Below are 26,771 nucleotides of genomic sequence, written 5' to 3' on the forward strand. Positions count from 1 at the left end.
GGGACCTTCCAGTACATGGCCCAGCCTTCCGTTTGCCAGGTGAGGAAACTGAGGCCAGAGAAGGAAAGAGACGTGACCAAGATAAGGCTTTCACAACATAGTTGCGATGTTCTATAGCATGAAAAAAAAAAAAAAAAGATGCTTTCTTCTCCACACCCCTGTCCTCTGTGCCATCCTGCGCTCACCCCAAATGAGTAGGATTTCCCAGACTCCGAGGACTTGCCAAGCTCTTTCTGGGCCCAGTAGGCGTCTCGAAGTTGGATTAGGCATAACTTGACAACTGAAACCCTTCTGTGCGTTGGAACAAAATGTGTCCTCACAAAACTATGACCTTGGGGAAGTGGCTTTCCTCAGACCTTTGGTTTCTTGCCTGTAAAATGGAGGTTCGCTCCCCTGTGGTGGATGTGGTGAGACAGGCCAGGAGCCCTAAATCAGAGCGGTGGCTATTTTAAGTGGAAACACCCTTTGTACGGCCTGTTTGGGTGTGCAGGCATTGTAAACATCTCCGTGATGATCCTTGTCCCCGGCTGAGCCATTCAGGGACCCGACCCCACTTGCCCCAGAGCTGGGTCAGCCCCAAATCCCCCGTAATCAGCTTGTGACTTCAGGGAGCTCAGCTTTACCCAGTGCCTCCTGGTCACGGGGTGTCGCGGCCTAGAGCTCTGCTCTGGCTCCAAGGGTACAGGCATCCAGCTCCCCTCCCCCAGGCTGGCAGAGGTGGGGAGGCTTGGAACAAAGGGGAAAGTGTGTGCAGCGCTGGCTTGGGACCCGCAGCCCTTCCCCCCTGTCACTCCTGGGCAGAAAGGTGAAAAAGCCACTCAGTTTGGTAACCGGTGTCCCCAGGATCGTAGAGGCCGAGAAGGCACCTCCTGGGCTCAGAGAGGCTGTGTCCAGGCCCACAGGCCCGGCCTGGCCACCAAAACAAACCTCCATTGTTACCTCCCTCCGTGGGAGGGGTGGAATAGAGCTGGAGGCTCTGCCATCCAGCCACCAGGCCAGGGAAGCAGTAGCTAATGCATAAATGCTGGGGTTTGACAGTAACTGAGCAGGGCTCCATGGTCTTGAATGTGGGCAGAATGAAGGCAGTATTCATCCTCTCCAAGACCACCTTTCTGGCTTTTGCCTCCCAAGGGCCCCGGCACCCTGGAAGTGGCGGGGGAGAGAGCTTTTTCCAGATCCCAGTTTATGGAGCATTTGGCTACGGAGACCTCTGCTGGACAGGACATCTGTCCATATCACGTAGCCCGGAGCTGTCTCCCCCATCTTGACAGTTGGGAGTGGGGAGGAAAAGGCTCCCTCGGCAACAGCTCCACCATCCGACCTCAGGCCAGCCACAGAACTTACTTCTTCAACTGCAGTAGGAAAATAGTACCTACCTCTCTGGGTCAGGTTGTGGATTTTTTTTTTTTTTTAATGATAGAAGTATTGGAGGCATCTGTGGAGAAATATACAAAGTAAAAGAGTAAATGTCTTTCCCCAGTTGTAATAGTTTGCTGTTTACCCTCACAGACCTCGTTTTGTGCACGTGTATATGTGTGCCTGTAAGTGTAACTTTTATGTAGTTGGATCACACTTTCTACCTAGTTCTGTGCAGTCCTGCGTGGCCCACCACCCCTTAGAAGTAAATTCTTGCAGTATTTCTCTGCGTGTATAAGCAAGTACCATTGTACAAGCTAATTATCTTCCCTTTCTCTACACAAAATGTACATTCTATTCATTGTTTTGTACTTTGCTTTTTTCTCTGAAAAATCTACCCTGGGGCTCTATCCAGATCAAGTACATACAGATGTGTTGCATTCTTTCCAACAGCTGCATGGTATTCCATTACAGGCGTGTCCCATGTTTACAACGTAGCACCCCCATCACTTTTTCTTCATACCACTCATCACCTGATGTATCTTAGGTATTTATTTTCTGTCCTCGCCCTCAACTAAAATATCAAGTTCCAGAAAGGCAGGAATTTGGTGTATATTGCTGAATTCCCCATTGACTAGAATAGTGTTGGGAATATGCCTTCAAGCATTATCCTTTCCTTAGTAATGTAATTTATTTTTTGTAGAAAACCTCTCTGATTGAGAACTGGAGGTCTTAGGGGAAAGGGCATTTTCAAGGTCACACAAGCGGAGAAGCTGGGACTTGTATTTGTTTGCTGAGAGTGTCGTAGACCTTTGCCTGTTCCCATGGTCTTATCAAATTAAATTGATCAGAGTTGAATCGGTACACATCTCACCAATGAAAGGGTACCTCCTCCAGGTGGCAGCTTCTCCAGATGTCCAGGTCCTGACCCAGGGCCCACACACACAGCCCAGGGAGTTAGTTGTTTGCATTTAACATCTCGTTTTAGGAGAAACTCCTTTTTATTTATTTAGGGAGAATGATTTGGTTTTGCCTGAAAGTCTTTGAGAATCCTGTGCAGTTTACATATTGAGTTTGTCCATAGCAGTTCAGGGGACCTGAGGGCTTAAAGGAGAAATTGGCAAACTTTTTCTGTAAAGAGCCAAAAAAAAAAAAAAAGTAAGTAAATATCATCGGCTCTGTCACCATCGGCCACAATCACTCATCCCTGTCATCGTCGCACAAAAACAGCCATAAACAATACATAAACCAATGAGTGTGGCTGTGTTTCAATCAAACTAGATTAATGCTCACTGAAATTTGAATTTAATGTAATTTTCGTGTATCACAGAATATTAGTCCTTTTTTCCCAGCTAATTAAAAAAATGTCAGACCCATTCTTAGCCGGCAGGCTGGATGTGGTCCACGGGCTACTGTTGCCGACCTTGGAGCAGAATCCACCCAAGTAGCCAGGAGCTTGGGCCTGGGCTGTTCTGACTCAGAATGGGCAAGGCCCAGCGTTGCTGGAAGGGAATCTGACCTACATAGAAAGCACCAGGTAGAAACCTTGTTTCCTTCAGGGACCAGTACCCGGAAGCGAAGCGGGGAGGACATGAGCAGGAAGGGCAGAGTTTGGCATCGGAGACCCCTCCCAGCTTGAAATTTCACAGAAGCCGAGGGATGTACCGGTACCCATTTTTCTCTCCGAGCCTCCCAGTTTCTCATCTGTGAAAGTGGGAGCAATCTCTCCCAGAGTGTGTTCACAGTGGTTAGATTGGGACGTGGAAGCAGCCCTGGTATGGCGCCTAGTCCCTTACAGGTGCTGCAGGTGCTGCTGGTGCTGCTGGTGCTGCTGGTGCTGCTGGTGCTGCTAAATTCAGCAGCTCCCTCCTCCTCTGCTTTAAAGATTTATGAGTACCGCTCCCCACACACAAAAGATTGATCAGTCCCTTCTGCCTCCGGGGCCACCATGCGGTGCAGGGAGGCTCAGCCAGGCAAGTCCTGACAGCACTGGAAGGGTTGAAGGAAATGGCTTCAAAGGGAGCAAATGCTTGAGGCCCCCTGAAGGTCAGGCATTGGAGCAATATAACCCATTGCTCAGCTTTTAGGAGGAGAAGGTCAGAGAGGGCAAAATGCCAGCACAGGAATCCAAAGAACTCCAGTCCCAGCACCCGCTTTTGTTTGCTGGGTGGCCGGGGCCCCTGCCTCTGACCTTCTGCTCCCATTTATCACACAAGGGTTTTAAAGCCACTATGCAATTTCTTGGGCCTTTTTTTTTTTTTTTTAATCCTCACCTGAGGATATGTTCATTGACCTTAGAGAGAGGGAGAGAGAGAGAAACACCAATCTGTTGTCTCCTGTACATGCCCCGACCTGGGAGTGAACTGGCAACCTAGGTATGTATATGCCCTGACCGAGAATCAAGCCCACAACCTTTTGGTATAAGGGATGATGCTTGAACCAACTGAGCCATGCAGCCACGGCATTGGGCTTTATTTTTTTTTAATGCCCAGAATTTTGTTCACATGACGTATTAAAAAAGAAATGTACAGCCTTGACCGGTTTGGCTCAGTAGATAGAGCGTCGCCCTGTGGGCTGAAGGGTCCCGGGTTCGATTCCGGTCAGGGCATGTACCTTGGTTGCAGGCACATCCCCAGTCAGGGGTGTGCAGGAGGCAGCTGATCGATGTTTCTCTCTCATCGATGTTTCTAACTCTCTATCCCTCTCCCTTCCTCTCTGTGAAAAATCAATAAAATATATTAAAAAAAAAAAAAGAAATGTACAGGAAATAAATACAAAGGGAGCTGTCATGGATCCAGTAAGCCCCCGCCCCACCTCCACCCCCTGCCCCCCACCCCCCGCCTCTTTAGAACTGGGGGCCAACCAGTTACAAAGGCTGTGTCCCACGCTCCAGTGCACCTGGGGAAGCCATGTGAGAAAGGGGATGGGAGCAACATCCTGACTCCACATGGCAGTAGCCACATGCCCGCCCTCTGCCGGTATCGACCAAGGTTCTGCTGAAGGCCAAGCCCGAGGAAGGGCACATAGCAAGTCAGAAGGCTACGCTGCTTGCAGTGCTACCTGGCCAGAGCCATCATCATCTCGGTGTGTGTGTGGGAGGAGAGGTCCCAGATGCTGACACCTCCCCACTGGCTCCTGGGGCAGGGAGAGCTCTCAGCGAGGCTCTGGACCCCCAGGATTAGTATAGAGGTGACGAGGGGTGGGGTGTGATATCCCCCTCTGTGTGGGAGGGGTGGGGTGTGATATCCCCCTCTGTGTGGGATCCTGAGCCCGGGCCTTTGCTGAACTGGAGTGTCTGTGGCACTCTGGGGGTGTCAGGGTTAAACTCAGTTTGGTGGTCTTTCCTCTCCAGCCCTGTGGGTTGGGGTAGGCCAGTGGTCGGCAAACTGCGGCTCGCGAGCCACATGCCGCTCTTTGGCCCCTTGAGTGTGGCCACGAAGTTTCAATCGCACTGTACGTGCGCGCCCGCATGTGGTATTTTGTGGAAGAGCCACACTCAAGGGGCCGCAGTTTGCTGACCACTGGGGTAGGCAGTTACTGTTGGCCTGTTTCCACGTCCCAGAGCGGAGCTTTCAGTACTCATCAGAGGACTGATAAATGGCCAAGTTAAAGTCTGTGAGGATGAACACCGTTCTGGCAGAACAGATACACACAGAGCCAGGTTTGCCCAGAAGTTAAATTCAGAAGTGGTGGGTCTTTTACAAAGGTTCTGTGCTGTGTCCTACCCTGCGCACTCTAGGCCCGTGGTAATGAGTTCCCAGTCTAGTGGGTAAGCAGCAGGTGAGTATCCCAACTACTTGGAGCAAAAGCTGGAGACTGTAGCAGACACAGCAAGGGCAAAGGCCTGGAAGAGCGTGGATGTTCCAGAAGGTAGCCCCATCCTCAGGGCGGTCTCAGGTTCTGGGCTCCACATTACTCCTGCACCCCTAAAAAAAAGGCTTCATAAGAAAACTGCAAGCTGTGGGGTTTGTACCCCTTCCCTAAGGCATCACCAACTTGTCCATCAGCTTGACACCAAAAAGTAAATACATGTTGAATAAATGGATTTCATCACCATGTTTCCGTTCCAGGCACAGGGAAGGTGGGGGCAGATGGTGCTTCCATTCCAGCCACAGGGAAGGTGGGGGCAGATGGTGCTATGGCGGCCCAGCCGAGGGTGGCTTCCCATCCTTCCCTGATTCAGAAAACGCTTGTCAGGTGAACCCTGCGAGCTCTGTGATGGGCACTGATTCAGACCTGGACAGCAACCCTGAAGGGCAGGAACTCTTGTCCCCATTTCCCGTGTGAAGAAACCGAGGTCCAGAGCCAAGGCCACCACATATCCCAACTCCAGGGTGAGGGGAAGCAGCTCCCTGCCCTTCAGCCTGGGACTCCTGACCCCAAGTCGAGCAGTGATCAAGCTGGGTTTGGTGGGTGCAGTGGGGGCGGGAGTGTGAATGTGTGATGGGTGCCTACCAAAGAGCATGGGCACCTAGCATCCAGCCACACTGAGCACCTCCTGTTTAATCTGGGGCCCCATCCGGGGCCTCCTCTTCCCCCTGCACATACTGTTCTGTCTCCCTGGAATGCAGTCTTGCCACCACCTTCCCCGCTTGGCAGACTCCCTACATGTCCTTCACGGCCCAACTCCAGTGTCACCTCCTGAGAACCCATCTTCGATGGTTCCCAGGCAAAATTACAAGTCTCTCTGTCCAGGACTCCCACAGTGCCTTCCCACCGACGGGTTGAAGCTCAGACCACACTTGCCTGTGCACTGGACCAGAAGCCTCTCTCTTGATGTCACGACCGGGCCCTGAGCATGGTCCCTGGGCATTTCCGTAGGTCCTAGTGCAGCAGCCTGCCTGGGTGGATGTGCATATAACTCAGGACGTGGAGAGGCAGGTTTTCTAACGCAGAGTTTGACCTTGACCTGCCCAATAGCAAAGTCCTTGATTCCTAGCAGCCGCCAGAGGCTACAGCTGCTGGTCGGGGTCCCAGGGGTGACTTCAGAGACCCAGAGAGGCCCCTGGAAGGTCCTAGCCAGACTGAAAACAGGGCCTGTAATAATAGTACTACTTCTCACAGAGCCCCTGCTGCAGCGTCATTTATTCATGTGCTACCGGCATGATTACCAGAGCACATCTCATCTGTATTATTTTTCACTTATATTTTCATTTAAATTGCTTTGTTCTAAGTAATATGAAACTGCAGGGCTTGTAAAAAAATTCAGAAATGTGCAAAAGGCTATAAAAAGAAAATATCTCCCTTCCATTCTGCCTCTGCCACTCAGATCCCCTGAAGTAGCTTTCTTGTGTGCCCTTAAATAAGTAGATATTTATATTCTCCCCCTCCCCCAGCCTTATTTATTTATTTATCTATTTATTTCACAAAAGGTAGCATACAACACACTGCTCTAAGCTTGCTTTTTTTTTTTTACTTAATATATCTTGGTCTGTGTCCCAAGTTAATATCGCATTATATAATTGTGCCACGTTTTATTAAATCACAGGTTTGCATCGCTCATTTTATAGAGGTTTTTAAAAAAATATTTGTATTAATTTTTAGAGAGAGAGGAAGGGAGAAGGAGAGAAACATCGATGCAAGAGCAAAGCATCAATCGGCCACCTCCTGCACACCCCCTACCAGGGATCAAGTCCACAACCCCGAGCATGTGCCCAGGGAATCAAACCACCGGCAACCTTTCAGTGCACAGGACAACGCCCTCCCAACTGAGCCACACTGGCCAGGGCTGCACTGCTTGTTTTATACTTATTCTGTTGTGTACTAGAGAAACATATCTTTCGCACCATTTTTGTCACACTCTGGACAACCCAGTGGACAGCCCCCCAAGCCAACACACGTGACTCACCAGGCAGAACCCTCTCACGTGGTGAGGTTCAACAGCCACTGTTTAGCCCTTCCTTGGTCAATGCTCAGGGCCTTTCGGCATCCTCTCACTCAATCCCAGTGGTCAACCTATGAATTGGGCTGGGCCGGGGCCCACCAGAGGAGGTCTGTCAGGTACTCCCCAACCACTCTGACTGACAGCCCTGGGTCTGAAGGCTTCCTCGGGAGTTGAGAGAAGGGGATTTGGGGGGCCCTGGGGCATGCTGAGTTTGGGGTTGGGGTGAGCTGGGCAGTGAGGGACAGGGTTTAAAGGGAGTGCAGCCTGCCATGAAGAAAGCCCCAGCATCCAGGATGAATGTCCAGAGTTTGGCCAGGAAGGGGCCAGGTGTGCTGGGGGAAGGAAGGGCCCAGCGCTCACCTGGTGAAGAACGGACTCTGAGCTTGTGCGCTCGGGCTAGCCGAAGCCCCTTCCTCTTCCTCAGCCTCTGTTGTGAAAACCTTGGCTTTCTCAATCGTTGGCCTGATGGCAGAGAATGAAAAGACCACACGAGGAACATGTCTGATGAACAGCTAAGCCCAGTGCTATCTGTGAGGGCTGCATCTGGGTTCTGTGGGGAAACCGAGGCCCGTAGCAAGGCGTGACTGAGCTAAGAGCCTCCCCTCCACAGGCGTGGCGCAGGGTTGTGAGCTTCCAGGCCCTCCTCCAGGACCCAGCCCGTGTGGTGCCCACCGTTGTTCTTTGCTGTCCCTCCCCTGGTTCCATTCTCTCACTACCAGTTAAGGGCCTGCCTAATGTCACATTTCTTGACTTCTTCGTTTTAAAAGAAAAAAGAGTCCCTATTTTAACAAGAGAGTCATTTTAACAAGAGGGGCTCTCGCAAGCAAAGCACCGTCTCTCTAGCAAGATGCCTTGTCACCCAGGGCCCACCTGCCTGCTGCTCTCAGGCCCCCAGCTTCCCGGGGGCAGAAACCCACCATCGTTTTTCTCCCCTTTGCCCATTGAAAACACTTGGCCCCACGCTTTGACTTGCCTCGTGTCACGTACTTTTCCAAAGCACATTCCTGAGCGGTACGTCATCTGTGTCCAAATAACCCTGAGAGGCTCTAGGTCTGGGGATGGCTACCGTGAGGGACACTAGGTGGGGAACCATGGAACCATGGAACCCTGGGCTCCAGCCTGGCTCTCTGTAGACCCCTGAGCGAGCTGGAACTCTTCTCTCCCTCATCCCTGCCTCCTGGGGCTCCGTTTCCCACTGTGAATGGAGGGAGGGGAAGATGGGACCACATTTCCAATGCTGATCAGCCTGAAAGTGTCCCCATTTTGCAGAGCAGCAAACAGAGGTTCTGGGAGGAGTGGGGAAGACTCACTTAGCGTGCTGGAATTCACAGAGCAAGTAGGCAGGCAGGTGGGCTAGAATCAGAAGCCAGCCCCTTTGGGTCCAAATCCAAGGGCCCCCCCCCCATCTATGTAGTTTCTCCCAGATAATTTGGTCCCCCTTTCATAGGGGCATTGGTTTCTGGGCCTCCCAATCAGTCTGGAGCCACCTGCACCCCAGCATGGCTCCACCCAGAGAATGATGCCCCAGAGAAGCCAAGGCCTGTCCATCTTTAGCCGAAACCTAGCTGCAGAGAGAGAGAAGACCCAGATATCCCCTCCGCCCCAGAAGGAGTCTGGCCAGCCTGGTGTCTAGAAGTCAGGAGGGCTGGTTAGGGCACCTGAAGTCAAATAGTGGCCAAGTTTCCTGGGAGAAAGACTGGTGGAGCGCCAGGAGTCAGGCAAGATACCTGAATAAGAGAACCTGCCAGCCCAGGCTCTGCCCTGTAGTAACCCGGCCCAGAGCTGCCTGTAACAGTGTGTTTTTCTCTCTGCAGAAGCTGACTGGCACCCTTATGTTGGCCGTGGGAGGGGCAGTGCTCGGCTCCCTGCAGTTTGGCTACAACACTGGCGTTATCAATGCCCCCCAGAAGGTGAGTGCTCCGCTTTCCTTGGCTTATCAACACCAGCTTGCACTGCACACCCTCTCACACACTCACCCTGCCTCTGAGGTGTCAGACATTTATGTCAACTCACCATCTGCCTCAGTATCCTGTTTTCTGGCCCCGAACAGGTCAGAGATTCTTATCATCGGCCTTAAATTCTTGGGGCCCATAGAAACATGGGGTCTTAATAGGTCACCTTGAGCAACCTCCTATACAACACAGACATTTGTAATAATCAGAGCAATCCCTGGTATAATGATGCTGCATGTATGTGGCACCTGGGGCTAGAGAGGGCTCTCATGGTGCTTATCTCACTTGCTGCTCACCTGCAGCCCAAAAGGCAGGCGGGCAGCATCCACCATGCCCATCCTGCAGATGGAGAGAGTAGCCAGAGAGAAGGAACCTGTCTGGTATCGCCCAGCTAGTCAGGGATGGAGCTGGTGTCCAGCTCTAGTCTGCCGTGGAGCCCTCCTGGCCGGACGGTCCCTGAGCCTGTGCCCACACCCATCCACTCACAGCACACTCCTTATAAGGCATCTCGTTCTGAAACTGCCTCCTCTCCCTGGAGGCCCTGTGCCAGTCAAAACACAAATGGCTTCTTGCCCTAGGGAACTGCAGGGGCTGAAGGCCTGCGCTTACTTCCTCCTCCCCCCAACGCATCCCAGCTCTGTCCCTACTTGTTCACTCGAATGTAATGTCGAGACTAGGAGGGACCCTGGTGATCACCTCCAGCCCAGCCCACGTGCTTTAGGGAGGAGAGAAGAGGAGCGCCGTCAGGAGAGGGAACGGTACTGCGTCCCTCCTCTACACCAGGCCTTCTGCGTATGCTTCTGAGGTTGGGTGGTGATTCCCACTTTATGAACCTGAAAACAGGCCCTGGGCAGATGAGGGTGGATGCAATGACCAATGGTCTCAAGGTCATGTAGCTCGTGAATGGTGGAGTCAGAAGCCAAACTCTTGTTTACACGACCCCTTCCTGACCAAGCTCCTTGTGAGTTCAAAATGCTGTACCTTCCGGGGGAGGACGGAATGAGAGTGGACATCGTTGTTCAGACAAGAAAGTGAGAGCAGGTAGCTCCTAAGGCTCGGGGCCTGTTTGGAAGAACGAGGCGGTGTCCGGAGTCAGAGCTAAGCCTCCTCCAAACAGGCGGAGGGTGGCTGCAGAGCTACGCCCCATGCCAAGGAGCAGGTCACAGGAAGGCCTGGCCTGCTGAGTCATGAAGGGACTTTTCTCAGCTTGTCTGGAATGGGAACTGAGGGCCCTGCTTGGTACAGCCACAGCCCTGCTTTGCTAAGTGCTCTGAACAGCCCTTGCCACGGTGAGGCTCCGTTTGGGAATCCTTACAGACGGGAAGACTGTACCATTATAGAAGGAGGTGGAGGGCACATTGGGGTCCCCTGGACACGCCCAGATTCTGACTCATTGGTCTGGGCTTCTGTTTGGGCATCGAATTTTTTTTTCCTCTCTCTTTTTTTTAATTTAAATTCTTTATTGTTTAAAATATTACGTAAGTCTCCTTTTTCCCCCATTGACCTCTCTCCAGCCACCCCCACCCCCCTGGGCATCGAATGTTTAAAGCTCCCCAACTGATTCTGATGTGCAGCCAAAGTTGAGAACTACTGGATGAAGTGATGTTCTGACTGATCACATAGTGAGTTACTGACAGAACTAGGGCCCTAAGATCAGGACACGGGAGGTGTTTTCCAGAAACAACAGGGTGGGGATGAGCAAAGGGCTCCACCCTGCAGAGAGGGGAATAAAATGCCCAGAGAAGAGAAAGTCCGGTGCGTGACTTGGGTGAATGGGAGGAGAGAAAAGCTTGGGAGGGCCACGGGTAAGCCAGAGCCTGGCCACCCAGGGCCTTGTGGGTAGCTTCCATCTATAAAATACCCAGCCACCGGTATGGCATGGGACAGTCAGAATGGGCATGTGGGCCTGGCCGGTGTGGTTCAGTGGTTGAGCGTCGACCTATGAACCAGGAGGTCATGGTTCCATTCCTGGTTAGGGCACATGCCCAGGTTGTGGGCTCGATCCCCAGTAGGAGGCAGCCAATCAATGATGCTTATCATTGATGTTTCTATCTCTCTCTCTCCCTCTCTCTCCCTCTCTGAAATCAATAATAACATATTTAAAAAAAAAAAAAAGAGTGGGCATGTGCGCACTACTGAGTGTGGACTTTAGAATGAGGACAGTGGGGACCCATTAAAGAGGACAGAAGTAATCAGATTTGCATTTTAGGGAAATGATCCAGGTGTCTGGGGTATGGGATGGATCCGAACATGTGAGACTAGAGACTGGGAAACTAGTGAGGAGGCTGCTCTTGCAATAGGGGTAGAAAAACAAACACTGAGTAGGAAGGATGGGCAGGATTTGATCATCAGGTCAGTGTGAGGACAAGAGAGTAGGGTTTAAAAGTTGTTTCTAGGTTGCTGGCTCGGAGGAGGAGCTGGTATGGGAGGCGCTGACGGCCTGTGGCCGTGCAGGAATGGAGGTTTGGTATGACACCACCAGAGATGTACAAGACGCACTTGGACATGGGATCTGTTTTTTAGGTGGGTGGTCAGCTGGAGAAAAGTTACAAGTTGGTCATTGGTATCCAAATAGCAGGAGAGGAGAATGTTCTAGAGAGACTGGAGTAAAGAGAGAAGTGAGGGCCAAGCCTCACTGATAGAAGAGGAGGATCCTAGGCAGGAGGAGAGCTGGCACTTTCAAGCTAAGAGACAAAAACCTCCCAAGACAGAGGAAGAATGGAAGCACCTGAGGGCAAGGGTGTTGGGTTTGCCCACGGCCACGACCTAGAGCAGAGCCTGTGCATCCTAAGAGGCACTCGGGGAATCGTGGGTGGAGGGATGGAGTGGAGGAATGCTGCCAGGGGCCCCAGAGGTCAGCCTGGACAAATCAGCCCCCTATTTCTGGGTGTGAAAGACCCATTGGTGACCCCGTGGTGGCAAAGGCTACCTGGGGGAGCCATGTGGGGAGAAACCTCCCTGCGGCCAGTTGAAGGGAGAGGGGAAGTGGGAAAGAGTAGAGACTCGGTGGAGAAGGGAGAAAAGAGGGGTATTAGCTAGAGGGGCCACCTGGCTAAGTTGGTTTGTGTGTGTGTGTGTGTTTTTAAATATAAAGACTTCAGCCCTAGCTGATTTGACTCAGTGGATAGAGCGTCGGCCTGCGGACTGAAGGGTCCCAGGTTTGATTCCAGTCAAGGGCACATGCTCCGGTTTCGGGCTCAATTCCCAGTGGGGAGGCAGCCAGTCGATGATTCTCTCCATCTCCCTTCCTCTCTGAAATCAATAAAAATATGTTTTTAAAAAAGATAGAAATATAAAGACTTCATTTTTATTTTATTTTATTATTATTTTTTTTAAATCTTTACCCAAGGATATTTTTCCATTGATTTTTAAAGAGAGTGGAAGAGAGAGGGAAAGACAGAGAGAAATATCAATGTGAGAGAAACACATCAATTGGTTGCCTCCTGCATGAGCCCCGACCAGGGCCCAGGCCAGGAGGAGCCTATAACCAAAGTATATGCCCTTGACTGGAATCAAACCCAGGACACCTGGTCCACAGGCCGACGCTCGATCCACTGAGCCAAACCGCTAGGGCAAGACTTCATTTTTAAACATGTAAGGAATCAGCAGAGGAGAAGAGGGTGAGGAGGAGTGGGGAGGAGCTCCTCCAGGAGGAAGATGGTGGAGCAAAGCAGAGGAGCTGCTTCTGGCTGGAGGGACTAATACTTCTGAGGTTGTGGCTGTGGACAAATCCAGAGCAAAGTTCTCCAGTTCTTGGGGCCTCCGGTCTAATCGGAAGTAGGTGGAAGGTGAGACCTGCTGTGGAAGACAGGTGGGGCAGCTGGCCAGGGCATCTAGAAGGCCAGGTGGGCAGCAGTGCGTTTATGGGCACCTGTCCAAAGGTCACTAAAGAAGCCAGCCTCTGAGGACTGGAGCCAGGGGCCTGAGTGGTGGAAATCGATAACACACACGCTGAACCGGCGGCACTTCCTGGGGTGCGCACTCGGGCGCTCCATCTGTTTACTCTTGCACTTGACAGACACTTCTCACAAGCCTGGCCGCTGTTCCCCAGCCAGAGGCAGATTAGAAGGGATAAGTTTAACACCCGAAGAGGGGAGAGTACGACACGAGTGAGAAAGGAAAGCGCAGCTCCGAGCAGGCTGGGCACGGGGATTCTGCAACTTCATTCAACAAGTTCGTTCAACGGGGACTGTGCCAGGTAGTGTCCTAAACAAGAGCGACAGTTGTGGGCACATCCTGGTCCTCGGGCAGCTGCCTAACACATGGTCTGAGCAGGACTCTGCCCCTGCCCTCCAAAGACTCAGCCTCCCAGGGGGTGGGGAGGTTCTTCTTTGGGAAAAGCCAGCGTATAAATAACAGAGGGCGTCAAGGTACCACGGGAGCAAAGAGGCAGGAACGACCGATGCTGGGTGTGGGGGTGGGAGAGACAGGAAGGGTTTCTCGAAGGCCTTGGCAGCCGCTCTAGACCTTAACGCAGGGTGGGGAACCTTTTTTCTGCCAAGGGCCATTTGTATATTTATAACATCATTCGCAGGCCATACAACATTATCAACTTAAAAATGAGCCTGCTATATTTGGTCAGACATTTAATTAACTCACCCCCGATGCCTTGGCAGGGTCAGACCAAATGATTTCTTGGGCCCCATATATGGCCCACAGGCTGGGCGTTCCCCACCGCTGCCTTAAACCTTAAGCCGCGAGTCAGTCCCACGGGGAGGGAGAGCAGGTGTCCCAGGCGTGGGGACAGCTTGTGCAGAGATGCAGTGGCGCGAAGTGTGTCCCTAATGCGGAATAGCTAACCGCCGGCACGGGTCAGGCTGGCTGCCCTGTCTGTTGAGACCTTCTGTCAGGAAACTGCGCGGGGCTGACGGTCGGCCTGCTGTCGGGAGGACCACCGCTGATGGTAAGGATGCCCGGGCTGCTCTTCATTATCAGAAGCTCAGGCTCCTCCATAAAACAGCCCCAAAGGGCTTCCTCCTGGAAGTGGCTAATTAACCATAATATCATTTTTAATGTTTACAAAGCAACTCCCATAAATTATCTCCTTACGCAGCTTCCCAAGGTGGGTGGGGCGGAGGCTATAAAGGAGGAAACCAAGGCGAGGTGAGGTCACCTAGCCAGGGAGAGGCGCTGGGCCTGAGGTGGACTCCAGGCCTCAACCTCCTTGACCCTCCACCCCTCCACTGCCCTACATTGCATCCCCGTGACTTCTCGGTGCCAGGCCTCCTGTCTCCTGGGGAACGGGGGTGGGGGGGCGATGAGCCCAGCCACAGAGCGAATAAATGAACAAGGGCATTGGACTGGGTGGAGAAAACTGCCTCTCCCTCCGCATATGGCTGAGTTGCCAACAGGAATGACTAAAGGCCATTTAAACCACGAGTTCCTGGCCAAGGGACAGCGTCAGGCATGTCTGAGAATGAGGCATCCTCAGGAAACACACAGTTGGGGCTGCCCCTCCTTGTTTGACAAAGGAGGAGCTTGACCTGGAGAGCCAGCAAGGTCTGCCTCGCCCAGGGTGACTTGGTGAGTGAAAGTGTCCCAGCCCAAGCCCTCTGCTCCCTCAGGCTGAGCCTGTCCTTACCTTTGCCTAGATCCAAAGAGTCCTGGCTCCCCTAATACAGCTGCTTTCAGGCATTGTTCTCAGTGCTTTAGAAATTCTAATTCAATTGTTTCTTTTAATAACCCCATTAGGTAAGGACTATAGTCCCTCCTTTATAAGAAACTGGAGCACAGAGATGTTAAGCAATTAAACCGAGGACACACAGGTAGTAAGAGGCAGAGCTGGGATTTGAATCCAAGGAGTCAGGCTCCAGTCCGCATCCTTGACCCCTGTACAAGCACGGGCAGTTATACTACAGTTAGATGAGCACCAAAACCCCGTTCACACACCTCTAGCTGCTACCCAGCCGGCCCCTCCTGCTCTGACTTCCAAGCCCAGTCAGGCTGAGTCACATGCTGAGACATGTCAACAGTTTACACAATTTCTTACGTTATTACACCCTGTCACAGCTATATCATTCGACAACTCTTCCTACCCCCAGCCTCTGCTGAGCCCCAGTGACACAGATGAATCAGACTGTCCTTGTGTTGAAATTTAGTCTAGAGGGAGCACATAGTACCTTGTAGTGACTTCCTCAGGGCCGTAATGGAAATGTGGACTGGCCAGTGGGAGCAGAGAAGAGGGAGGGTCCACAGAGCAGGGTTTTCCCAGCACTAGACGTTTGGGGCCCCATGCATGGTAGGAGGTCTGACAGCATCCCTGATCTGTGCCCACTCGGTGCCAGTAGTAAGCCACCAGTGTGACAACCAGAAATGGCTCCGCACGTTGCCAGAGGTCCTCTGTTTGAGAACCACAGAGACAGAGAAGGAGGGCGGTTATCAGGAAGGCTTTCCAGAAGAGGGTTAGTGCATTTTCTGAAGATGGTTAGCAGCAGCACAAAGGAAAGTGCAGGGGTGTGGGGCACCCCGGCAGCCTGGGGGAGTTGTGTGGGCGGAGGAGACACTGCATCCTGAGTTAAGAAAGGCTGTCTGCAGGGGAGACCGGAGGCCAGGCACCCGTGAGGAGGCCAGAACCAAGGCCTGGCTGGGTTTGGAGAGAAGCCAAGTCTGGGCTCTTCCTGAGAAGCAGCCTGGGTGGTCCAATCCTCTGCTGCTGGGTGGGGCCCAGCTTCTAGCTCCATCTGCGGCCCAGGGGACGCAAGGGGCAGGGTTCTCTGCTACCCAGCCCCACCTGTAGCCTCTGGCTCTGAACTACCAGCTGGCCCTGGGGTGTGGCTGAGAGTTGCTATAGAGACATAAGCTCTGGGCTGAGGATGGGGTGCAGCTCCAGCTGTGGGGGCGTGGCGGGGGAGAGAAAGGGAGAACAGAAAATAGGGATCAAATTCAGACTGAGGGACTAAATTAGACAAGCTGGCCCTTCTAATGAGCTCAAAGCTTGGCGGGCTGTTTAACCCCTTCATCCCCACAGTAATGTCTCCGAGAGGGAAGAGAAGGTTGAGAGGGAGCTCTGAGTCTCAGGATGATCTAGAAGACCCAGGCCTCCTGAGCTAGAGGAATGCCTGCAGGGAAGGATGGTGAGACAGCAGAGGTTCCAAAACACATACCCCTTCTATTGGTAGTAGTCTAGAGTTCTAGGTCAAGGTTGGCAAGAAAGCCAAATTCAGCTAGCAGCCTGTTTGTATGGCCCATGAGTTAAGAATGTTTATAATTTATGTTTTTAAATGATTAGGGGCGGGGGAGGAGAAAAGGAAGCAACAGAGGCCATATGTGGTCTGCAGACCCTAATATTTTCTACCTAGCCTTTTACATAAAATGTTTACCAACCCTGCTCTAAACTGTGACTGGTATGCTTCCCGCTGTAAGGGAACTCTTTACCTGTAAGGTGAGTCAACACATCCTGTAAAGCCTTGAAAGCTGTGTTTTTCTCCTGGGCTGACTCTGTACACCAGGCAGAGCCTGAGACTAGAGCTTTCCTTCGGGTTCTTGTCTACAGTATAAATTCCTACGGGTAATGCTTCGCCTTCCTGCAATTGGCAAATGGCGAACCTCTGGAAGTGGTGGGTCCCCAGAGACCAGCGGTGATGCAAGTAACAGCTTATTCTGTGTGCCAGGCAGTGTCCTCCACCTCATGCCAGGGCAGAGGAAGTCAGAGCTTCCTCTGTAGACAGCAGACATGTGGTCCATCACCCACAGTTGCTGGGGTGTGGGGGCAGGAGAGGATAATTCCCAAGGAGTCAGACATGACGCAAGCCTCCCTCCCCCACCCCATGCTTATTTACCCTGGAGCACCGCTAGGGTGAGAAATAGCTTTTAACTGGAAACCAAGGGGTCTCACCTGCCCAGAGCCAACCCACTTCTCCATGTTGGCCCCTATAGTGTCACCGAGTGGGCCACTCTAGTTCAATGAGGGGACAACTGGACAGAGATCTCTAATACTGACAGTCCCCCCTCAAAGGACCCTCCCTTTCTCCCCAGAATGCCTGTACTCGCACAGACCCTGGGCAGGGTGCAGAGGTTGGGAAGGAGCTGTAAGGGAGTGGAGGAGAAGAGGGACAGCTGAGCCTGTGCATTGGACGGGCAGGGCTCCGCCTGCCATGTTGGGGAGTAATTACTCGGGAGAAGAGGACTCTGGCTTCAGTGGATGGGAGGAGTCAGGAGCAGAATCCAGGAGAGACCCCGGGCAGATGTTGCGTGAGTAGAGAGTAGGACCATCCTTGAGGGGCAGGTGCCAGGGCAAGTGCAGCACTGACAGAACCTGGTGATTGGTTCGATGTAGGGCATGCAGGATCCAGGTTGTCTGCCAGGCTTGTGACAAGCACGTGGGATGGGAACGTATGAGGTGGCATGTTCAGAAGAAGCCTGTGCCAGGCTGCTCCTCAAACAGGAGCCGGGCCAAGGATGTTGCCAGTAAACATGTGTGGAGATTGGGTCTGTGGATTCTTTTCGGGGAGTAGCAAGTAGGTTCTTCTTCCTTTTGGGGTTCCCAGCCGCTGCAAGGGTGGGTGCTGAGAGCAGTAACTGGATGGAAGCAGTGATCCCAGAACCGCTCTCATTCTTCTGACTCTCCAGGGATCTCCCTGCCTTTCCTGGGCCAGGGCCAGCTTTGAGCCCCACGTGGGGCATGGACCCGCAGGGGCCAGAGGACACACAGCCCCCACACCGGCAGCCGGAATGGAAAACTGGGCATAGCTTCTTCCCAGAAATATCAGGTCTCAGATCAAGAGGCAGGACTCCACTGCACAGCCTCAGCCTGGCCAGGAAGTGCTGCTGGGGGCAGAGAGGATGAACCTGGGGCCAAGGTGGAGGGCTGGGCTGCTCACCTTTTCTCAACCCCATAAGCCTGAGTAGCAAAGAGGCCCATGAGCCATAGAGGAGCCAGCCCTGCATAAGGTTTGGTCCCTCTGACTTGCCACTACAAGCAGGAGAGTTAACTGGGGTGGGGGCAGGGGGGGCTCCAGTAACACCTCACTTGCACATGGTCCTCAACATCTCCAGCCAGCCCCAAGAAGAGGTTTACAGACCTGAAATGCCCAGACACCTCAGCCTGGATCCTTCAGCTCACTTTAGGTAGTAAGTCCTTACTCAGCCCTTACCTGTTGACTCTTTGTGCACAACTCAAACAAGTTCCATTTGCTGACTTCTTGGCAGAATGTAAAACGATAGTGTGGGGAGTTCTGTGGACAACCACAGGAAGATTCTGAAAGCTGCGGAATGCACAACTTCAGAGCCTCTGGGGCAAACACCTCTCCCTGTTGATAGGTCTGGTTGCCAAGGGCAGCAGAGAGAGTGACAGGAGGGAGAAAGAGTTCCACCAGATGACAGGTCAGGAGAGTTTGGGGCCTCAGAGGCGTGTCATCTATCTGGACGGTACCCTTATCCAGGACAGCGTGTTCTCCTCCGGGCTGATAAATGGAGCATTCCTGTTCCTAGCCAGTCCTCCTCTGCAGTGGCTTTGTCCCTTGAAGAACACAGGCACTCTGTTTGTTTTGTTTGTTGAAACCCGCCTTCTCTCTGCCCTCAGAAGAAGCAGGGGTTTCCAGAAGGAGAGCCTAAGGCCCTTTCTTCATTGACTCCTTCCTTCACTCACAAGGCGTCCCTAGCACCAGCTCTGGGAAAGGCCCTGGTGTGAATCCACTGAGGTCCCTGTCCTCAGGGAGGACAGACTTCTGGGATCCCTTGAGCTGGATCTCAAAAGGTTTTAGTGTGGTAAGGCCCTCCCAGCAGAGTAACCACGGGGGTGGGGAAGTGGTGCGCAGGGCTCAGGTAGAGGCATGGGTAGGTGGGAGGTTGGACTGATCTGGCAGGAACCTTGGTTTGAGTTGTGGAATGCTCGGTTAGACTTTGTCAATGGTCTGCACTTCCCTCGGTCAGTACTGGAACGTGGTGGGGTCCCTTGGCTCAGTGATGGTGCCAGGTACCATGTAAGCACCATAAGGATATTTCATTAATTTCCTACAAAGTAGATATTTCCAATGTTGTCCGTTGAGATGAGATCATTAGCCCTTGATCACGCTGGAGATAAGGACAGAGCTGGGATCTGAACTTGTGTCTAGGTTCCTAACCCTGTACTGTCTGGCTTCCCTGGGATAAATAAGTAGCTCATTGGAGCTGCCTCTCCCCTCCCGGACTCCCCATGTCCCCTATCCTAACTCCCTAGAGCCCAGCCTGCTAGGTGTCTCCAGACCTGAGACAGATAATGGCAGCAAGGCAGGAAAAAAAAATGGCTAGTGGCCAAAGATCCCCTGGAGCCTCAGGGCCAGGGCCAGCATACTCAATGGCATTCCTGGGACTGTAGGCCTCAGTTTCCCCTTCGGCAGTTGTGCCTACCCACAGCCTCTTCTGCTAGACCCCTGGGACTTGGGAGGTGAGGGAGGGCCAAGAGCAGGGCCAGTGGAGGGTATATAAGAGATGCATCTGCTGTGTGTGCATGAACTTACAGCAGGATGCAGGGAGGGGTGCTGGGATGGGCATGGAGTTGGTTTGAGCTGCAAGTGGTGACGGGGGGAGGGGCAGTCAGGTTTGTGACTGGCTGATGCCAGGAATGTTCAGGTGACGTGGGCATGAATATGTGAGTGTGAGATCTGTGTGCACAGGAAGCTGCTTCTGGGTACATTGGGCCTGTGCCCAGCTGCACATGTGGCTGGGGAGGCCTGGCCAGTCCCATGGCCCTAGGTGTGTGTCTGCGTGTCCTGGAGTTAGAGAGAGTGTGCTCCGGCCTAACCGGTACCTCCTGCCTGTCACATTCCTGGGATCCGGCCAGGCCCTCCCCTGGGGAGGGACAGGGCTGGTGGGCAGGCCTGTGCTAGGACAGATGGCTGCAGTTCCTAGAACTACTTCCTCATCCTAGCCTTTCCTGTTTCCCAGCTGGGCACCTGGGAGAGGGGAGGAGGCTATATGGCCTTCAAGATGGGACTTCCGGTCCAGCCACAAGGAGCTGGGCCTGGGAGACAAAAGAGCAGCAGTGCGAGTCTCATGAGCGTGGCTTGTGTGCAAGTTGGGCACACCGGCCCCGAGTGCAGAGCCAGTGAGCCTGCCCTCCCTCCCTCCCCGGGCCTCTGGAATGGCAGAACCTGTCTGTCCAGCTGTATTCCCTCCCCAGCAGGGGGGTTGGGAGTGGACCTGGGTGACAGGAGCTGGGGCCTTAGGTACCTTGAGGAGAAAGGGGCAGGTGGGAAGGAGCACTTGCTCTCAGCGCCCCGCTCTATGCCTGAACTTCCTCCACGGGGCATTTGCCATCGCCCCCGGCAGGTCCTGCTGAACATGCACAACCCCACAGGGCACGGGACGCCATGCCCGGGGGTAGAAGAGCTGGAGGTGGAGCCCAGCCCCTTGTTTCTCACCTGGGGAAACTCAGCCCCGCAAATGGGGAGGGACTTGGCTCAAGAACATGCAGTGGACCTGGCCGTTGTGACACAGCCCATGAACCAAGAGGTCACTGGTTCTAATCCCGGTTGGGGCACATGCCTGGGTTGCAGGCTTGATCCCCAATTTGTGTATGTGGGGGGGCGGAGGGGGCCGTACAGGAGGCAACCAATCAATGATGTTTCTCTCTCATTGATGTTTCTGTCTGTTCGTCTCCCTTTTTCTCTCTCTAAAAATCAATAAAAACATTTTTTTAAAAAGGAACATGCCGTGAATATGGGGCCTGGCCAGGTACTGGGCCCAGCATCCTGTAGTAAAATGGCCGTCCATGAGGGGCAGGTGCCAGGGAAAAGAAACACTGAGTCCTGGCCTCACCCACAGGCTGCTTCTCCCCCTGCAGGTGATTGAGGAGTTCTACAACCAGACGTGGATCCACCGCTACGGGGAGAACATCTTGCCCACCACGCTCACCACGCTCTGGTCCCTCTCCGTGGCCATCTTCTCCGTAGGGGGCATGATTGGCTCCTTCTCCGTGGGCCTGTTCGTTAACCGCTTTGGCCGGTGAGCAGAGGGGTCCTGGCCCTGCCCGGGGTGTCCCAGATGGGTGTGGGGGTTGGGGGAGATGTCCCTGCCTGTTCCAGGATATTCCCTGTGACCCAGTCCTTGGGGAGTCTGGGGGATCAAAGGACCCACCTGGCCTGTGCCCCACACCCCCCATCCCCAGGCGGAACTCGATGCTGATGGTAAATCTGCTGGCCTTCATGTCCGCTGTGCTCATGGGCTTCTCGAAACTGGGCAAGTCCTTTGAGATGCTGATCCTGGGTCGCTTCATCATTGGTGTCTACTGCGGCCTGACCACGGGCTTCGTGCCCATGTACGTGGGGGAGGTGTCCCCAACGGCCCTTCGAGGGGCACTGGGCACCCTGCACCAGCTGGGCATCGTTGTTGGCATCCTCATCGCCCAGGTGAGTGGGGCAGGGTCTGCTCCCCTAGCACGGCCCCCACCCCACAGCTCCAGTGGCTCTTGAAAGTGTGTCCAGACAGCACCGGACTAGACCTCCCACCCCACCTTCCACAGCCCTGCCTCATGGGACAGCCTAGCACAGGTCCCAGAGGACACGCCGCCACTCATGGTTCCCCCGGGGGCCGCTGTGGCAGGAGGGCCAGTCCATCCCGGCTCCCTCAGCCTTCTCCTCACCCGGGGATCCAGCCACAGGCACGGAGGCTGCTCGCCTTGCCGGGCTCTGCCATGGCTCCAGGCCTTCGCATACACTACCCCCTCCCTAGGGCTTTCCTGTTCCCATGCCTAAAAGTCCTGTGGGCGAGTGGCAGTCCCCATACCCTGTGCCATTTGTCCTCTCACTAATGCCTGGAAGTAGGTCCTACTCTCCTCCAAATGAGGGAATTGAGGTCAGAGAACTCAAAGCCTCACATCAGTGGCAGATCCTCAGAACCAGCACCCTTTTCCGAAAGCAGCAGCGGACACAAAGCCGCCAAGGCCGCTGGGTGCAGGGGGCTGGTTGTAGGGCCAGGGCAGGAGTGCTCACAGCCACTTCCTCCGACCCTGCTTCCCCAGGTGTTCGGCCTGGACTCCATCATGGGCAACAAGGAGCTGTGGCCCCTGCTGCTGAGCATCATCTTCGTCCCGGCCTTGGCGCAGTGCATCATGCTGCCCTTCTGCCCCGAGAGCCCCCGCTTCCTGCTCATCAACCGCAATGAGGAGAACAGGGCCAAGAACGGTATGGGCCGGGCCCTGCCCTCCTCCCCATCCCCGGCCCGGGCCTTCTTCCTGCTCTGAGCCACCCCTGCCTTCCCTCCGCTCCCTCCAGTGCTGAAGAAGCTGCGCGGAATAGCGGACGTGACCCAAGATTTGCAGGAGATGAAGGAGGAGGGTCGGCAGATGATGCGGGAGAAGAAGGTCACCATCCCGGAGCTGTTCCGCTCGCACCTCTACCGCCAGCCCATCCTCATCGCCGTGGTGCTGCAGCTGTCCCAGCAGCTGTCGGGCATCAACGCTGTGAGTGCCCGGCACCCACCCTTCCTATGGCCCCAGCCGAACCCTGTGGTCAAGTACATGCTGCGGCAGAGCCCAAACTTAAAATAACAAACGAGCCCCTGCCAAAGGGGCTTTCCTTCAGCACCAAACTGGTGCAGCGTCCCCTTCATCCTGTCCTCACCCTGCACCTGTACCCATCAGGCCGGAGACGGGAAAGGCCACAGCACCAATGACTTCTCTGTCCCCAGGTTTTCTATTATTCCACAAGCATCTTCGAGAAAGCGGGCGTGCAGCAGCCTGTGTATGCCACCATCGGCACCGGCATCGTCAACACAGCCTTCACGGTCGTGTCGGTGAGTCTGTGCCCATCCTTGCCCGCCACCAGTCCGCAGCCAGGGTCCAGCTTAGAGCTTCTAGGCCTCATGACTGAATGGCAGCATTTACTGCGAGCCAGGCATGTGTCACGTGCTCCCTACGTGCTATGTCATTTCATCCTCAACTCGTCAAGCTCACTACTCATATCAAACAGCTGATGACACTGATGCTCAGAGAAAGTGATGCTTGCCCGAGGTCACAGTCAGGGTGCTCAGCTACCCGGCTCGCCAGGGCCAGCTCTCAGCCCCTCTGCTTCTGTCGGGCTTTAGGCCAGCTTCCCTTCCCTCACTCCCTGTGTGGCCCCCAAACCGAGTCCCCGGGAGGAGGTGATACCATCTTCCCTTGGTCTCTGCAGGGCCATGTGGCTTTCCCACTCTTGGGGCGAGCCTGTGGGTGGGGGGTTCAGAAGGGCACCATGTGTGTGTGGGGGGGTGGGCACTGACATTCTCTCTGCCCACAGCTGTTTGTGGTGGAACGAGCTGGCCGGCGGACGCTGCACCTCATTGGCCTGGCTGGCATGGCGGGCTGTGCCGTGCTCATGACCATCGCGCTGGCATTACTAGTGAGTTGCCACACTGTGGGGGCGAGGTGGCAGGGGTGGGTACAGAGCTCACAGGGGCTTCTGATCCCAGAGTGCCTACCTCAGCCCCAGCCTGGCCATCGGCACCAGAGGCTGGGGTTGCTGATCTCCCTAGTTCTGCACTCTACCCACTCATATCCTACCCTGAGCTGGCTTCTCCCTGCACGGCGCTGTCTCACCACAGCACTCCAGCCTCAGACCCCAAGTTTCCTCTCCCCACGAGTTGCTTTGCCCAATGCTAACCCTTTAATGTCTTCATCTGTAGCCTCAATTCATGTTTAGAACAGTCCTAGAAGGGATTGCCCTCCTCATCAGAGGCGTAGAAACATGCCTGATCTCACTCAGTTCTCACAACTCAGTGTCGTTCAGTCAGTAGTCGGTCCCATCTTACAGGTGAGGAAACCTAGTCCCGGCGAGGTTAGCAATGCAGCAGGTAAAGGACGAAGTCAGGCACTGACCTCAGGTCTGCTGGCCGCAAGCCCTGGACCAGGGGCGGGCAACCTTTTTGTGAGTGCGTGCCAAAACCAGCAAAATCTCTGACTCAAAACTCTTCTGCGTGCCAACCCTAATTTTTTGAGAATGTTACGCCTACTTGATATCTCTTAAGGTGTACGTACGTGAAGAACCTTGAAGAAATAATAAAATTCATTCGAGTGACAAAAACACAGTATATGATGATGAAAAATACATTTATTTTTTAATGTATACATGTACACTGATAGTCCGACAGAAAACTTTATGATTTCGTTTGATATTATCAGTGGGACTTTTGCTGCTGCATCACTGATGACAGAGATTTTACATCAGGTTTATATTTCGTGACCTTCAGAGATATGCACGAGCTACTATTTCATCCATCAGGCTACTCCTATTACGAGACTTAACAAAATTCATCACTGAGAACAAAGATTCACAATTGTAAATGGAAGATTATAAGAGAGGGTTTCGCGTGCCAGCAAAAGTTACTGGCGTGCCATGTTTGGCACGCATGCCAGGGGTTGCCCATCTGTGATAACCTGTGCAGGCACGTCACATACTTGAACACTCATTTGTCCAACCTCTGCACAAAGAAAGCACCAATACACCAGTTTTACAGCTGAACCAACACCTAGAAAGTCCTATGGTTCCTAAGAGGTCCAGCACACAGCGATGAGTGGAAGATCTGGGTTCTGAGCCAAAACCCATAACCTCTTCTGTGGCCTCCTCGAGGCGGGAATGATTACATATAGAACCACATGTCTGAGGCCTGTGCTGTGCCGGCCTTGAGCTGGGTGCCTTGCAAGGCTTCTAACACCCACTACAGAAATGTCCTTCCACATCCTCCTGCCACAAGCAGACTGGCTTGCACCCAGAGCAAGACCACAGGGACCTCTTCTTAGCACTCCTGCATGCACACCATGACCATTCCCAGAGGATAGATGAGCTCACAACCACCAGGCAGGGCGTAAATCATTTTGTTCAGATGAGGAAACTGAGCCCCAAGGCAGGGTACTTAACTCACACTGCAAATCCAGGATCAGCCCCAGGCCTCCTGCTGTCCAGCCCAGCCGCCTCTGCAGTTTGTCTCCTGAGGCTCCAATCTAACTTTCCTCCTCTCTCTTGTCCTCAACAGGAGCAGGTGCCCCAGATGTCCTATCTGAGTATCGTGGCCATCTTTGGCTTTGTCGCCCTCTTTGAAGTTGGTCCTGGCCCCATCCCGTGGTTCATCGTAGCCGAACTCTTCAGCCAGGGTCCTCGCCCGGCTGCCTTTGCTGTTGCTGGTCTCTCCAACTGGACCTCGAATTTCATTGTGGGCATGTGCTTCCAGTATGTGGAGGTGAGAACCCCCATTGTCTCTCCACACCATCCCTCACCTGCCAAGTGCTCTCCCAGCTGTTCCCATTGGAACGAGACGCAGAAGCCCAGGTTACACAGCTAAGAACCCTGACTTCAACCCCGGGGTTCTTTCCTTGGCTTTGAATTGTCTCCATTCTGCTCTGCAATGGGAACCTGTTCCCTGGAGCCTATCTCATGCCCACTGTCGGCAGGCAGACTCTCATTTAATCACCCCAGCACTCCCGGGGTGTAGGTGGCTGTTCCCTTTCTCAGATCAGAGGCCTAAGAGGAAAGTGACTTATTAAAGGTCCTACGACTAGAATGTAGGGTCAGGACTCCAACCAAGTGTGTCTGTGTCTTTCAGCAACTGTGTGGTCCCTACGTCTTCATCATCTTCACTGTGCTCCTGATTCTGTTCTTCATCTTCACCTACTTCAAAGTTCCTGAGACCAAAGGCAAGACCTTCGATGAGATTGCTTCCGGTTTCCGGCAGGGGGGAGCCAGCCAAAGCGACAAGACACCTGAGGAGCTGTTCCACCCTCTGGGAGCTGATTCCCAGGTGTGAGGAACCCCACACCACCAGCCCAGCCTGTTCCCAGCAGCCCCAAGGATCTCTCAGAGCACAGGCAGCTGGACGCCACTTCCACATTGATCTCAGCAGAGCTGGGCCTGGGGCTCCTTTCTTCCGCCAGCAATGATGTCCAGAAGAATATTCAGGACTTTTAACGCCTCCAGGGTTTTAACAAAAGCAAGACTGTTGCTCAGATCTATTCAGACAAGCAACAGATTTTATAATTTTTTTTATTACTGATTTTATTATTATTTTTGTATCAGCCAGAGTCTCCTGTACCCCACACTTCAGGCTCCACCCTGAATGGCTCAGTGCCTGCGGGTGGGGACCAAGTCCTGCCTAGACACACTTGCCTTCTTCACCAAGCTAATTTGTAGGGCTGGACCTATGACCAAGGACACACTAATCGAACTATGAACTACAAGGCTCCTACCCCTAGAGGTGGCCATGGCCACTCGCTCCTGTGGCCCTGAATCTCCCCACCCTAGGGGTCAGGCTCCCTTAGGATTCGCCCATTCCCATCTCTTCCTACCCAACCACTCATTAATTTTTCCTTGCCCGAGACCAGTTGGGAGCACTGGAGTGGAGGGAGGAGAGGGGAAGGGCCAGACTGGACTGCCAGATTCTTGTCTCCTTTGCACTGAAGGCCAGACGATCACCATGAGAGGAGGGCCGTGGGAGACTGAGAACTCACTACTCAAGAACGCGTGGATGCTCCTGCCCTGCTGTGTGTAGATAGAAATATTTATATATTTTTTTGGTTGTCAATATTAAATACAGACACTAAGTTATAGTCTATCTGGACAAACCAACTTGTAAATACACCACCATACTTCCTCTGTAACTTACCTAAACAGATATAAATGGCTGGTTTTTAGAAA

The 26,771-nt window shown here is 53.4% G+C and overlaps 1 protein-coding gene across 3 annotated transcripts; it reads left to right on the top strand.

Moving 5' to 3' along the window:
• On the top strand, positions 1 to 26,771 carry SLC2A1 (solute carrier family 2 member 1). 3 transcript variants are annotated; one of them, XM_023752690.1, is made up of 10 exons: positions 1 to 39; positions 9,055 to 9,150; positions 20,954 to 21,114; positions 21,278 to 21,518; positions 22,130 to 22,292; positions 22,383 to 22,570; positions 22,798 to 22,902; positions 23,385 to 23,486; positions 25,117 to 25,320; positions 25,684 to 26,771. In XM_023752690.1, exons 1-10 carry the CDS (start codon positions 16 to 18, stop codon positions 25,882 to 25,884), a joined length of 1,485 nt encoding a protein of 494 aa, XP_023608458.1. In that variant the 5' UTR covers positions 1 to 15; the 3' UTR covers positions 25,885 to 26,771. The 3 variants fall into 3 exon arrangements, with proteins under 3 accessions (XP_023608458.1, XP_023608459.1, XP_023608460.1); XM_023752691.1 differs by lacking the exon at positions 1 to 39 and adding an exon at positions 7,207 to 7,225; XM_023752692.1 differs by lacking the exon at positions 1 to 39 and adding an exon at positions 10,707 to 10,814.

This window comes from Myotis lucifugus, unplaced genomic scaffold, assembly GCF_000147115.1.
Source record: "Myotis lucifugus unplaced genomic scaffold, Myoluc2.0 scaffold_37, whole genome shotgun sequence".
Taxonomy (NCBI): Eukaryota; Metazoa; Chordata; class Mammalia; order Chiroptera; family Vespertilionidae; genus Myotis; species Myotis lucifugus.